The sequence below is a fragment of the Telmatherina bonti genome (assembly GCF_933228915.1).
Source record: "Telmatherina bonti genome assembly, chromosome: 9".
Classification (NCBI taxonomy): domain Eukaryota; kingdom Metazoa; phylum Chordata; class Actinopteri; order Atheriniformes; family Telmatherinidae; genus Telmatherina; species Telmatherina bonti.
The window spans coordinates 14,740,779-14,756,379 of NC_136627.1; the positions used below are offsets into that span (position 1 = coordinate 14,740,779).

General features: G+C 38.7%; 1 protein-coding gene across 1 annotated transcript in view; it reads left to right on the forward strand.

The window, feature by feature from the left end:
* The window catches only part of st3gal4 (ST3 beta-galactoside alpha-2,3-sialyltransferase 4), a 29,453-nt gene extending 14,121 nt beyond the window's left edge, over positions 1–15,332 (forward strand). Inside the window, exons 3-11 of the mRNA XM_079246918.1 lie at positions 1,769–1,850; positions 2,170–2,259; positions 3,532–3,629; positions 4,787–4,850; positions 5,998–6,093; positions 8,501–8,690; positions 9,186–9,323; positions 14,247–14,399; positions 14,482–15,332. Coding sequence (XP_079103044.1) covers positions 1,769–1,850; positions 2,170–2,259; positions 3,532–3,629; positions 4,787–4,850; positions 5,998–6,093; positions 8,501–8,690; positions 9,186–9,323; positions 14,247–14,399; positions 14,482–14,571 — 1,001 coding nt within the window. The 3' untranslated portion in view covers positions 14,572–15,332. The remainder of the gene's footprint in view (positions 1–1,768; positions 1,851–2,169; positions 2,260–3,531; positions 3,630–4,786; positions 4,851–5,997; positions 6,094–8,500; positions 8,691–9,185; positions 9,324–14,246; positions 14,400–14,481) is intronic.
* Positions 15,333–15,601: the final 269 nt, after the last annotated feature.

A 15,601-nucleotide genomic window follows, 5' to 3' on the forward strand; every position in this document is an offset into this window, starting at 1 on the left:
CCAACCTAGTCCATTTTCATATGTGGCCCTCAATCAGATACAATCCAGATCTGTGTTGAAGCGACCTCAGTCTGAATGTTCACGTTGAATTTCATCTGACTTTAATGTCACATAAGCGAGACAAACATCTCAATTCTGCACCAGTCAAAGGGGAATGCAGCCGTTTTGAATCACGGCATATTGAATAATTTAATTTATCAGTTAGGACACAAAGTTAATACACAAACACTTGCAGCATCCAGTCAATGTAAGCTTTAGCTCTCTTAACTAAAGAATTTAATTTCTTTACACAACAGATTTGTAAATTTGGCTTCAAAAAATAATTTACAACTCTAAAAGGAATGTTCAAATGCCAAATATGTAGTATGAGTGTTTACGAAATGGCTGATTAGCTATTTGTGCTATCAAACAGTTGAACAGATGTACCGACCAAACTGGCTGGTGAGTTAATACCTATACAGGTTATGTCTGAAGCAAATTCAACCTGAATTAAAACTGCTTACTAAGCAGGGCTACACAATCTTAAAAAAAAAACAAACAAAAAAAAAAAAAAACTGGCTCTGCAATATTTTTCGAACCCTGCAATATTTAAAAAAAAAAAAAAAAAAAAAATACAGGAATTTTCAACAGATTGTTCGAATAACACTTGAAGTTATACTGCAATCCTGCCATTTAGTTGACAATTAACTTGCACAGCAATTCGCTCTTCATGAGAATGTTACAAGTATGTTTATTTAGTCTTTTTGAGAGTCATCCTTATATTGTTATATTTTATTGCTTACTTTTATTGTGCTAAGTTTTGAGTAAAGTGGTAAACAAAAACAGACAGACTTCCCATCCATGTCTGCAGGTTGCAGTAAAGAGAACATTCGGTTTTCCATACATTTAAACACATTTTTCAGCCTCAAAGACAAAGTGGCAGTTCTGGAATCTAACTAAGCTGTTTTATTGATTTGAGCTTAACTTTTATTGTTGAGGAAAGTTCACGGTTGGGACACATCCTTCTCCTGTTATGTTGTATTGATAACGTTTCTATTATGTTGCAGTTTTTGTCGCTGACCGCCCATCTCGTAGAGTTGTTGGAATCTTGTGCACTGACTATATTTCTAAATCTAATTGACTAAAAGCGTCAATGATGTGAAGAAGCAAGTTAAAGTAAGTTCGAATTAAAAAAAAAAAAAAAAAAAGAAAGAAAAAAAGTTTTGGCCATGATTTGTAGGATCTTTATACAGGCGCTTTGTTTTATTGGTCCAACACACCCCGCATACCATGTGGATTTAGCTGCTCCCTGTACTGCCTCACCTGTCTTCCTAAAGCCTTTCTGGCAGAAAGGACAACTGCCAGGAAAGCTGAAACCTTAGGGACAAATTTCTCCCAGCGGCCACAGGATTTGGTTAACTTTCCTGGCTTGCACTACTCAGAAGGATTTTCCAAAACTCACTCAGTCACCCACTTTGGTTGAAAAGTAAATTATGCTTTCATATGTTCTGTTTACAGAGCGAAGTAGCTCTTATCACCACCTTTCTGTTTTCTAAAAACCAAGGCTGATATGTTGGAACTCATAACAATTCTTCTCAGTCAAATTTAAACCTTTTTGGGTGGACATTTTCCTGTGAAGGTAAATGTTTGTAGAAATTGAGTGGTAGCTGAAAGCCATATATGGTCATTTCACGACTCATATTTGTGCATCTGCTTCAACTGGGTGTGGAGAGTCTTTCATAATTATCCTTTTTTTTTTTTTTTTTTTTTTTTTTTGTCTTTGCTCCAGCATGGTGCCTTAGGCTTCTTCCAGTTCTCCTCTTCTTCATCTCTTTTGCCACATACTACTGTTCCTACTCCATATTGCAGAGGTAATTTCAAACACACACATTGCATTTTTTTTGCCCCTTGTTTTTTCTTTTTTTTTTTTTTGTATTGGAGTCATAAAATTGCAGAAATGCCCATATCTGGGAAAGAAAGTAATCCAGTAAAGTCTGTGCAGTGCTGAGACACTATAAAATAAGACGAAAAGCCACATTCAGATCATCAAGTGGTTTATGCTGCTGGTCAGCTGCAGCCGACCATACACGCACACTCCAGCACTTTTTCAGTGGTCTGGGCACAGTTACTGGTACTTCATAGTTTCAACAACAGCTTCAGTGCCACTTGTGATAATGGTCTGTCTTTCAGCTACAGCGGCACCAGCAAGTCTCTGAACAGTAGCAAGTCGCTGTGTGGTGGCTGGCTAACCCAGAAGAAGTGGGAGAGCCTTAACTTTAAGTGAGTAATGGCATGTCTGTGTTTTCCTTTTCACATACTGGAGGGAGTGGGTGGCTTATTAAAAGAACAGTATGCCAGTGTTTTTATTCTAACGTAAGTGCCAGCTCTCTCGAAATTGGACGATTCTTTACCAGTTATGAGGGAAAAGCATTTTTATTGAGAAGGAGCAGCAGTTGTTAGGAAACACAAGTTTCCATCAGAAGGATGGTTGCTATAAGTTTCAGCCACTGGAGTGGAAATTTATGATGGAGTGATTTAGAAAGGCAAGTCAATGCTAAAACTAGTGTTTGCTCATGGATATGCTGTTAATAAGTTACTTTGGAGGTACATAATAGCATGTTCTAAGTAGTCATTCCTTCACATTTTCAAATTCTCTGTCATTTCTTTTTCTTTTGCTTTATTATCAGTTCATTCAGCAGTATATTTACTGTTCTGTCTTTGGGCTCTGCTCTTTTACAAAATGGATATGGTCGCCATCTGTGGTTGGACTCAACCTTGTGTAGGGTAACTGTTTATTTCTTTAGGCGAGTAGACCTTCAACTGCCAACCAGTTAAAAAGTTAAGACTCACGATCTTTGTGTTTATTTCTGTTTTTTTTTTAGGTTGCTAGCCCACTGCTCTTGGATTTATCAGTTATTACATTCACATGGAGGGCTTCCAGGCAAACACAGTGACATTTCTTTAATTAGACCCCTCCGAAGGGGGTTTATTCTCATCTCCAGCGGAGAGGTAGCTGGCTCACGAGGGTAATAAATGTCTGAGAGACTCACTGTCAAAGACAGTAGGCCATAAAAAAGCCACAGTCTTAAGCCAGCCATCGCAGAAAAGCAACTGGTTTGCCTAGTACAACCAGCAACATTCGTTTGACTCGACCGACTCTGTGAATGTTATTGTTTTCTTATCCCTCTCCTCAGCAGTTTTTTTTCCCAATACAAGATTTTTAATGAGGGAAGTTTTATTGAATGACATCATGTTAATGTCTGATTTTCTTACGAGTAGTTTACCTGCTTTATGGCTAACAGAACATTTTTTAGCGGTTAAAACATCAGTCAGGCCTATGAGTTTTTTATGTGCTGGCATGAGCGTAGAACTGTGTAGCAGCACAGATGATGTTGTCTTTTTATGTAGTTATGTAGCTGCTTTGGCCAAAACCAATCAAAGTGGTTTCTTCAGCCCTGAAGCCGTAAGCCCTTCTGATATCCCTTGGTAATATAATTAATCTCTACACTGAGGCTTTCTTCTGTAATTCCTCCTCCTACACTTCTCTTGCAGCATTAGCAGACAGACGCAGCTTTTTCTGAAACTGGGAGACTTCTTTTGGCGGGAGCATTCGTCAAAGCAGGCTTTACCTTACGGCATTAAAGACAGTGGTATGTTGATCCCCCCCCCCCCCCCCCCCCCCCCCCCCACTTTTCTGCTCAGTTAACTCAGCAAGTCTCATATTTCTGTTTGATGGTCGTGGCTGTGAATACTCCTGTTAGATCTGGCCTGTTTCTGCAAAATGACTGTGGAAAAGTATTTAAGTCTTGCCACCTGTCTGCTTCCAAGGAGCCAGGCTCTCTTAAAAAATTTTTAAAAATGGTCTTGAGCAATAGTTGTGCAGGCTTTCTGAAGGTCTATCAACATTTTTCTTTGGACATTTGTTTGGACTAGTTGTAGCTAAAATATTTCACCAACTTTAATAAACTGATGAGATATTGTCGAGTCAGCGCATTACACACAACTCTGCAAACCGACAATTTTAGATAATGCCTTAAGGCACTTTGTTACTAACAACTAGTTACAGAGATGCATGATTTTCTCATTTTTAGCTGCATCAAAAAGTCAGTCAATATATAAATAAGTATGAAAAAAGTAGACAATGTAAAATGTAAAAAAATGCAAGTTTTGCCCCAGCAAGAGGATTCTCACTTTGCTACTAGCTGAGCGCTTATCTCATTTCTCAGCATTGTCTGCATTGTGTTCTCCAAGAAATTTATGAATCTGGACAAAGGAAGGACAGACTAAGGTCGCTGTCAGCAAGGAAGGGAAATGGGAAGAAAAATTACACCAAATATTCAGTGTAAAATGAGTAACATTGGATCTTATGGAGGGAAAAATCCTCCCCAGAGGAAAGACCTTGACATTAATGGATCTGTGCGATAAGTGACTGAAAGTAAAACAGAGTAGCCAACATCAAAAGAAGTGCTCCGAGATGTCTTTCAGGAAGCCAGGAGAATAAAGAGAATAAAGAATGTAGAGAATAAAGTTGTTCAGACCAAAGTTTGATCCACAAACTCATCATCGTATTAACATCTATAAATAATCGTTCCCAAAGCCTTTTTTTATTTTTGGTTTTATTTTGTTTTTAGCAATTTATAAGAAACGAGGGTACGGTAAATTGCATTAAAATGTTGATTAAAAATAACTCAACTGTGTGACATTTGAAGTAATTTTGTAATACAGTTGCAGTACTGTGTTGCAGTCTGTGTGAAGGGAGGCTTTGAAACAGTTTAACCTCTTTTGTCCCTTTTTTCTTTCCTTTCAGAGCATTTGCTACTTAAAGTTCTTGCGGTGACAGCAGATTATCAGGTGCCGGCGAACATTGAAAAGTAAGTGAGAAGAAAAGTTGGTAGAACCTGAGAAAAAAGCAGCAGGTTTAGACACACTCCAATAGCTTTTTCCCCTGCCAGTCAAACTGATGACTAATATCATATTAGTGATTAGACAGTGATCTCGTAGACCCCTGTGTGATGTTATGAATTCAGTTGCAATGAAATAAACTCTTGTAATAACACAGTAATATGCTATCAAAGCTGAAAAGCCAACACCTTTCACTGAGTCACGGATTTACTTTTATTTCCTTCTTTTTCTTTTTTTATATATTTTATTTATTGTGTTACAAGCTGTTGCTTTTTTAACGTGGCACTAAGAGTTCCTCTGTACTTGAACTCCAAGTTATTTTACTGATATAGCAGAGTTTTTTTTTAATTTTTTTTTTTAATGTTTTAGATGTTCTTATCATACATGACATTTTACCAATGTAACTCCATAAGGTGGAATAATTTACGTTCCTGACTGGACAAAAGAAAAAACCCTTTTAGCAGGAACGAAAACCTCCAGTTTAACCAGACACGGGAGCAGCAGCCATCTGCTGCAACTGGTTGGAAAGAACAGAACAGAGTAGTAAACAAGCACCAGAACAGTGAAACAAGGATGCCTGCTGAGACAGAAAATAAGAAACACAAGTTAGTAATAATAATTATGTCATATATTTCACACAGATAATTAAAAATAAAGGAAGAAAAGTGCAAAGAGGAATTATTCTAAGCCTTTGGTATAACTAAATAGATATGTAGCCAGGAAGCCAATGAAGAGAAGCTAAATTAGGAAAAGTATAATGTGTATTTATTTTATTTTTTTGTTTTTTTTTATTGTACTTTATTAGATGGAACATCACTGAGTAGGCAAATCTTTTTCCTGGCCAAAAAGCCAGCACAACTACAAGTTTGTAATATACCACAAAACACACAAACAGATGTCAACTATCAGACTTAACACAAATATGCTAATTCTTACCAGATACAAGTAAAACAAACTTTAAGAAACTGCAGAAAATAACTTCTTAAAAAAGTGAAACCTCTTAAGTAAAGTATATTCCAGCTTTATGAAGTTTCCCTTTTCCTTAATATTTTGTATTAAATCATTTGTGTGTGTGTATGTGTGTGTGTGTGTGTGTGTGTGTTGTTTTCTCCACAGCCTTGAATGCAGAACCTGTGTAGTCATAGGCAATGGCTTTGTGATTAAAAACAGCTCCTTGGGAAGCATCATCAACAAATACGACGTGGTCATTCGGTAAGCAGGGAAAAAAACACCCTTATTTATTTATAACCTTTCTGCCCTGAAAGTGGTTCTAAGTGACAAACTACAAGCATCTTGCATCTATTACTGGAGCTGTAATGTTTCCTCAAAATGGAATTTAATATTTGAATTCTTCTGCATCTTTTACTCATCTTGCATCCTGATCATTGTTATTTGCTGCTAAATTTCATGGACTGGATGGAAGAAAGGAATAATGATGGGATGAAGATTATTTTTAGTTTTACTGTGTCATTTCAGGTTAAAGTTTGTAACAACAGGATGATGTTTGTTTCTCTTTTTTCATCCACATTATTAAACATGACATGGCTGTAGACTTGTGACGGACAGTTTCCAAGAATGTGACCCTTTTATTATGACACACTGCCGTCGGTTTAGCAATCGGCAAAGTTTGGGGTCAAATGAAGTTCCTCAAAGGAGTGAAGAAAGCATTTAATGTTCTCAGAGACAAAGGCGCTTTACAAATGTGACTTTCCAGGTTTGGAACCCGTGTTTTCTGAGTTTTTATAAGCTTCTTTTAAACAGCCAAAATCTGGCCTGTCCACAATGCACCCCCCCCCCCCCCCCCTCCCCTCCCCACACCAGCCCACCCTCCTCCTTCACATCTCTCCTTCTCTTCTTAGCTGCTAATGGTTTCCTGGCCAAGTAGGCTAAAGTTACTGACGTTCAGAATTCAGCACATGCCTGAGAGTTTGACGTCATCAGGCTGGTTCTTTCATAGGTACTCAGCTAGACTTTTTAAGAGCCTGCTGAGATTTAAGTTTCCAAAGTGCAGAGTAATCATTTCACTGGACAAAGTCTTAGTCTTTGCTACTGTGTTCATTACCTGCAGAAGGAATTGAGCTGTGGTGGGATTTAAAAAGTCTTATAACTTGTTCAAGTAATGAAAAACTGATGTTTTTTAGCCTCTACAGGCATACAAATAACCCATTAAAACCAAAACAAAGCTTACACATTAAAATAAGTGCTGTGTATCCATCTTGTGCTTCTTGCAGAGCTTCTGCTACTCTGCTTTTTTCTCTGTTACACAAATGACATTGTAGTGAATGATGTTACAACTTTTGCAAGCCTGGCGGCTTATGCACACATAAAAACAAACAAATGAAATGAGAATAATAAGAGTGATTATATGAACTTGAGAGGTTGTCTCATTTGTCAAACAAATGCCAGACTTCTAAGACCAGGAACTTCATCAGTAACCGCTGCACCATCTCCTCCCACAGAACCACGTTTGGTCAGTCCGCGCTTTCTGTGACAGGAAGTCATGTTTGCAACTCCATCCCAAACCAAACAAGAGTGGAAACAGATTTTAAAACCTTTACAGTAAATGTTAAAACTGTCTGAGAACAAAACAAGAATGTAAAAACTTTTGAAATGTTAAGAAGTCAGCGCTTTCATGTTGCATGTGGAGAAATTTCATGAGTTTTTGCATTATATTGGGTAGATGGGAATTAGGTGTCTCATTTTCTTAATCGTTTTTATGTTTGCTTGTTTTTTCTCCTTTCTTCCGCTTTCAAAGCCCAACCAGGGACTGCGGTTGCGAATTAGCTTAATGCGCTATCTTTATGCAAAACATCAGCTGCAGCTCATGTCTTTTATGTTTCTAAGCATTTTCCCAGATAGATGAAAATAAATAAATATAAAAATAAATAAATAAAACATGGAGAAAAATCAGGGCCTTTTGGGAGGGGATGGCTTCAGGAGAAGCCAAAACAGAAGGTTTGAAACAGATGGTGACAAATACTGCTGTCCAAGTGTACAATAAGAGGCAAATAGAGGCTTGTTTGAACATTAAAACACATAAAACTATTCTCACATACTTCTAAAGTCAAACAAAGAGCTTGAAAAATAAGTATGATATAGATTCTTTAGGGGCTGCACCTGTTTGACCAGCAGGGTTTTTGTGGCGAGGGTTCATCCTGGCGAGGGTTGTTGGTAGGGGTTCTACACTGCAGCCATATGGCTGTGGTGTGGACCCCGACCTGTCCCGGCCTGGGCGTTCCCTGTAGCTCTGCCTGTTCTCTGTTGGTCATTCCTGGGGCGGCTCCTGACATGGACGGATTCCCTGGATGTCGTTTCCTCGCAGATATAGAGCCATATATAGAAACCAGATATAGAGACAGGATACGGAAGTTATTAGTTATTATTTTGGCATAAATATTCAGAGGAAGGGTTGGGTTGTGCGCATGTGTGAGTAACTTGCGTGTGTGTTTTTTTAAGTGTTAAACTTTTATTTTTATGTTAAGCACTATGATATGCTTTTGTATAAAAAGTGCTATACAAATAAAGTTTGATTTGATGTGATAGAAAAAGACTCCATTGTCAGTAAAATTGCAAAATGCCATGATAAAACAATAAATAAAGGTTATCTCCGGTATCTCAGGTTGAATAATGCCCCGGTGAGAGGCTATGAGGAGGACGTAGGGAACAAGACCACCATGAGGTTCTTCTACCCCGAGTCGGCCTCCTACAACCCTGGACTGCACAACGATCCGGGCACGCTCATGGTTCTGGTGCCTTTTAAACAGCAAGATCTCCGCTGGCTTAAAGAGATCCTCTATAACGAGAAGAGGGTACAGGCTATGTGTGAGAATTCACTCTCTCACACACAAACTCACACTTGCACGCACACATTCATCCCACCCCGCTTCACATACACACACACACACACACACACACACTGTTTAATTTCTTTTCCAGCTCTTACCAGTCATCCATATCAGGGACAAATGCTTAAAGGGTTCAACTTTAGCAGAGCCAATGCCCTTTGGAGTTAAATGTACTTTCCACTGCAGACATCCTTCACTCCGTTGCTCCCAGCTCCTCCGGCCTCCCACCACTAATGGTTGCAGGGTTATTACTTGCTAATTTGCACATTGATTTAGTGGCCTCCAGACATGAGGGAGTCATAGGTTCAATTACATCCCAGTTTGCGTAATTGGCTTATTCAACTGGCCAAAAATAGCAATAATTTCCCATATACTGTCCTTTTGTTCCTTTCACTTCCACAAATTTCTTGCTTTTAATTCTTTTTTTTTTTTTTTTTTTTGTATGTGTTTACATTGAAGGTGAGAAAAGGCTTTTGGAAGCCTCCTCCCCAGATCTGGTTGGGAGATGTCAGTAAAATCAGAGTGCTGAACCCACACTTTTTGCACCAGACTGCAGACAAACTGCTCAAGATTCCTCTGCACCCAAAGGGAAAACAGGTGAGGGGATCACTCTCACGTCACTGTTTAAAGTCATGACAAACCTTTGTTTAAGGTCCAGCTCACATCGGGTTTCTGTGTGCTCAAATCTCTGGTAATTTTCAGGCAAAAAATTGTTGCTCTGTAACTATGGCGATGATGCCGCTCCTCAGTTGTAAGAATAATCATTTCTGGCATCCTCACGCGCAACTTTCCCACAAGAACCTTTTCCTGTGTTTGTTACTTTTCCATATATCCCTCAGCCCTTCGCCGCTTCCCACATGAATATTAACAAGGATGTAAGGAGCATCCGCTGAATAGTCTCACTTCTCGTTGTGATATATCTTGAGCTCTGTGATAAACTGTTTATTTGAAGAGGCATGCCTCTAGAAAATTAGTGGGGGATTTACTGAAGGTTAGTAGCCCTTTTGTGGGCCCAATTATTTCAGAATATGATGATTAGCTTCTGCCTGGCAATTTGACGTCTCATTACAAGATAAGGGCCTCGTGTATTCTGAGCTGCACAGCCAGTCCCTGGGAAATAATTAGTTTTTGAAGAAAAGCCAAACTATTACATAAATTTCTGCCAGATGCTCTGTTTTTAAACAAAAGGCAGCTCACAATGTTTTGTCTCTGAAAAGATGATCATATTTCAGTTTTTTTTTTGTTTTTTTTTTTTGGTCATTGTGATCATTTGGGACATGTTTGTTAGCATTAGATATTAAAAGTAATTGAGAATATTTATCTATAAATATATCCATAAACAGACTTGAAAACACTACTCTAACTCCGAGAAAGCTGCTATTGTGCAATAAAATCATGTGATGCTCTACATTTTTCACACATCAGATTCTGAAACTGTGGTTTTATCCTACTGGTATGGAATGAAATTTTCATCAGCCTACTGCGTCCCATCTGCCAAAGAGAGACTTGTTGTTTGTTTGGTGGGGATGGTCCTCCACGTGGGCCCGGGCCAAGTTTTGTTTTGGTTCTGCCTGTTCCCCTCTGTGCAGTCTTTTTGTCAAAGAGTGAAGGGGGGGTGTTGCTCTTTCAGACTGCAGCACAAACACAACTGGTTGGTGCATGAGAGAAGTGAGCAGTGGGAAGGCAGCGGCCCTACAGGCAGTCAGCAGGCTCACCCAACAGGATCTCTGCGCCATCTGCACAGTCTGAATGGAAGGGACTGGAAGCAAAGTGGGCAGGCAGGATTAGATGAATACGAGTGTTGGGGGGACTCCAAAGTTTTGTAGCATCAGAACATCTGAAAGTGAATATTTTTTGTGTGATGTAGCACTGACTGCACTCCTGTTAAGATGAGTGAATAATCAAATATATTTATAATAAAGTGGGGGGGGCTGCACAGTATCACCACTGCAGCCAAGTCAATTTAATCCTTTTTAGACATCTGTTGAACCTCGATGGCATAAACAACAAATCCCCCCCCCCCCCGCCTTTTTTAAAAAAATATATATTTTAAAGAAAACATATTTGATGTCAAATCTAACTAATGAGAAGCTGGAATTCGTAGAGTGTCTCTGTGTCTGGTGATAACAAAATCTGCCAGGCTTCCACAGGATAAGAGAAAAGTTTTGTTTACACAGAAACTGATAAAAGGACAATAATTGATGGAATCACTGGTTCAAGAAAGCATTATGCTTTCATTTAAGGAAATACTGGAAGGAGACCACTGTAAACACTGGTAGGTGAACCTGAGGCCCTGGAGAACAGATACTTGCCCAATGTTCTTGAAGGGGAAACTTAGTGATAACATGGGAGGCCAAAGCAGAAAAAAAAGATATGAATCATAGAATGTCATGCATTTTGGGAAAAATGTTGTAAAAGCTTCTTTCGTCTCTAGGTCATGTGAGGGTGATTCTCTCCAAACGTGAATAATCATGGATTGAGTCATACAGAAAATGGCAAACAGCAAAGGCAGATCTCCGTACAGGCAAAGAGTCAGCTTAGGACACACAAAACAAGCATGTCTCATCTCATCAATCTCACATCTACTACTTGCTTTTTTTCAGAAATGAGCTAAATGCATCAGTCGAGTCAGATAATGTGCTGTGCAGCCATCCAGAACAGCACAGTCACCACAACACTATTCTCCTAACCCTGATGTTTCTACTACATATCGATCTATTAGGAATGAAAAAAAAAACTTCGTTGTCCTGGGTTTAAACCAGGCCTTTAAGATCCATGTAAACATGTTAGTCTGACCAACGTGACGAGAAAATTAAACACAAAGCTGGATTAACTGGCCCAGATAATGCGGTTGGAGAGCAAGTTACACTTAACATTCAGCTAAACTCGTGCCACTCAAATCCTCCACGGTTCCGTTTTCTGGTTTTACTTTTCAGTAAAAACAATAAAACAGAAGTCTTTTCACAATAAAGCTGCTTGCATTCACAGATATTTCTATTTCTTTGGTCAGTTGACTAAGTGTGTCAGACACCGTGACCACAAAGCAGCCCATTGAGACTTTGTGTCGCCTTCAGGTCACGTTTCCATCCTGTCATGTTGCTAGACTCTAATCCAGATTACATAATGATAGACTAGATATACATTTCTGCATACCTTCATGTATGATAATCTTCCACAGGGATGGTAGAAAGCAGCAGGACATCACATGACTGTTCTTTTCACACAGTCTACACTGATATTTTGCATGTATACCAGGCCTGCGGCGCGAGGCACTTGTGCATTTAGCCTTACTGAGTGACAATAAAAAGATTAAAGGGAAGTGAGAGAAAGATGGAGAAACAACAGGGTTCCTCAGCTTCATTTGAGCATGGGATGCAAACCATGAGGCCACAGGGATGCCACATGATTTAGAGTTTGACGTGTGTGCTGTGGTGAAATATATGGAGAGTGTTTTAAGTACAAAAAGGCCGTGTTTGCTTTTGGGGATTATATTTGCGTTTTAATTGTTGTGTTTTGCCTCATTATTTTAAATTACCATTATTCCCTATAAAGAAAATCCGTAAGACTTTTAACAAATTGCTAAGTTTAGATGATTGAGAAAGGTGTTTGTCATTTGCAAAATGCACATAAATACCAACTATTTGGCATGCATTCCCTCTTTATTATCAACTGTCTGGTAATGTCTGAGAACAAAGGAAACCAGTTGCTGGTGTTTTTGGAGAGGAATGTTGTGCCATTTTGGTCTTATGGGGTCTTCAGGTTGCTCAACAGTTCTGGAGCTTTTTTTTTTTTGTACCATAAATTTAGTTTTATGATGCATGAAATGTTTTATGTTGGTGAAAAGTCTGAACTGCAGACCCGTTCAGCACCCGTACTCGTAGCTGGTTATGTGTCATCCTGTGAAGTTATGCTGTTAGAACGGGTGCAGTATTTGGTTTAGCATTGATTTGCTGAAACCTGCGAGGCTTTCCATGAAAGAGGTATTGTTTGGATTGCACTAAAATCTATATGTAGTCAACAGCATTCATGGAGCCTTTATTGATGTGGAAACTGTCCATAGGGACGAATGCGAAGAAGGCTTTTGAATAGTGATAACAATCTGGGTGGTCCTTCTGCTCTTCAGTCTGCGTGTAACATTAAGTGTCCATGGTTTTCAAATAGAATTTCAAGTTTTCTACCTTTCTTCAGACTAGTAAAAATAAACTTTGACCCAGTCATGATGGTGGTGTTTCTGAATTGTGCCTCATCTTTGCAACATAGATCTTTAACCTGGACTTGCTGATTTCACGTGAAACTGTTCCCTGATTTCTGAAAGCGTTCCTGAGCTCATGCATCAGGAACACATTACACATGTTACAAGCATCCAATTATGTGTTTCAGCCTTTCTTTTATATTAAACGCTGTAGATGGTGGGATCTTAAAATTTTTTAAAATTTTACATGAAGGAATATTTTGATATTTTATAACTTTTAGATGCAGTTTGCCATGTATTGGTGGGCCTCTTCCCATCTTTACATCTCAGAGGGTCTTTGCTTCCTTGTTATGCTTTTGACCTGTTGCCAGTTAACATAACTTGTCATCAAATGCTTTTCCAGTTGTTTCTGAACTGTACTGACGTTTATGATCTGTTGGGAAAAGAATAAGAGTTTTTTGGATATTTGCAAATTATTGTATTCTGTTTTTTAACAATTTCTGCTGCGTCCCAACTTTTTGGATTTGGGACTGTATTTAAAAGAGGGTTGTTTCAGCCTAGCAATTTTATTTTCACTTATGCTTGCTACATAGTTATGACTGTTATACAATTACTTACGTCATGTAACATGAGAAATATGTAATGAACAAGAATGAATTGAAATCAGTTTTATTTCTAGCCATTCTTGTGAAAATTAGATTATGCTCACAACATGTGGCCATAAAGCAGGGATAGTTCAACGTTGGTGCTTGGGGGCCACTTTATAGCAGCTTTTGCATGTATCACTGCTTCAACACACCTGACTCAAATTAAATGAATCCAACAGCCTATGAAGTTCTGCAAAACGACTCATTAATTTAATTCAGGTGTGTTGGAACAGGAATACGTTGAAAACCTGAAGGACTGTGATCCTGGATGACCTGAGATGGACACCCCTACGTAAAGTGCTAGTGGCAGTCTGCAGCTGCAATTTCTCCTTTCATCTGCTGCCCTCTAGTGGCCACCAACATTATTGCGTTCATCTTCCTAGGAAGAGGTTACAAAACAGATTCATCATTCAGCTCATAACCTCTGTTGACCATACTTGGAGAGTACATATGTAGATTTGAGCACTTTGTATATTTAGCATCACACTATGAGCACTTCCTTTATTTAAGCAAGTTAACTTAAACTAGGGGAAAATCTAACCTTTCAGCACATTATTTGGGTTGTGGACAAGCTATTGGGGCATCTTCGGTGTTACCAATAAGAGCTGTTGATGTCAAAAATCTTATAATCCCATTTTAATAACTATGTCAGGATTCTCTGTTGTCCTGTATTTTTTACAGAGTCCAGTGCATCCTACCACTGGTATCCTTGCTGTCTTTGTTGCTCTCAACTACTGTGACGTGGTTCACATTGCTGGATTTGGGTACCCTAATTCAAAGAATCAGCGGCAGCCTATCCATTATTATGGGTCTGAAACCATGAAATCTATGAGGGTGAGTTGCGATCCTCTTTCAGATGTGGGTCTTCAATGTGCTTCTGTTAAAACTGTCTCTTGTGTCTTGTTTTCTATTGCAGAATTCTTACCATGATCTCAGTCATGAAGCTCAAGCCTTAAAGAGACTGGAGGATTCAGGAGCCATTTTGTACCTGCACCCGCACTTATGATGCAAATACTATCCCAGTCCTTCAAAGAAAAAAAACAAAAAACAAAACAAGGAATTGTTGATTTACCAAAAAAAACATGCAAACATTTTGTTTGGTTTAGGTCTTTTGACCTAAAACAGATGTTAATGTGCCTTCTGCATTGGGATGCAGGACTTTTAGCTTGTGCTTTAAATTATGACATGATGACTGTCGCAGCTGGTGCATAGAGCTGGACGGGGATTTACCTTGGTACTGTAACTTGCAGGTCTTCAGTGCCAACTTTGAAACTTTATATGCAGGACTTTGACAGGACAAACACTGAGGTGGTGATCCAGGTCTCTCTTGGTGAAAACCTGCTCTGACTCTGCTTGATCTTATGGAAAATTCCAGGCTTTGATGTTGTTCTGTGGAATTTGTGATAGAATGAGCTTGTTGCAGCATTGTGGGATTCTACCTTTGCAGACTTGTAGCTCAGAAAGGTTCTCATTTGTTCATTGATTCCATGTGTATGTGTAAGCAGTAAAGCTAATGAGCCTGAATTATTTGTTATCCACACACCCTAATCGATTTTCACGTCAAATGTTCTTCTCTTCTGAACTCAAAACTTTTGTTTTGATTCAGTGCAGTTTGTTAGGGTTCATTAAGATTTACATTCAGCACATCAATACATTGCAGTGAAAGTGAATTTCTCACTAGCTGCACGTTGCTTATTGACAAGTTCTGATTTTATTAACTGAGACATTTAATTTATTTAATTGCTATTGTTTTATTCAGACACAATTGTGACCACTGGATATTTTTTTATGTGCAGAGTAAGTTGCATTTTTGATTAAAAGATAATCAAAATAAGTCTCGGCTCACTTTTTTTAAACTTGTAAATGTCTAAAAATTGCACATCGATTCTGAAATAATTGTAATCGACCTTAGAAACAATGAGCTGCTGTTTAAAAACGAGTCACTTTTCACCACTAGATGGCAGTGAAGCTTCTTAGCATGAGTAATGCACAGCAAGTCTACTGCACTGCACATGGTGCAGTCATGCAGCAGTTCC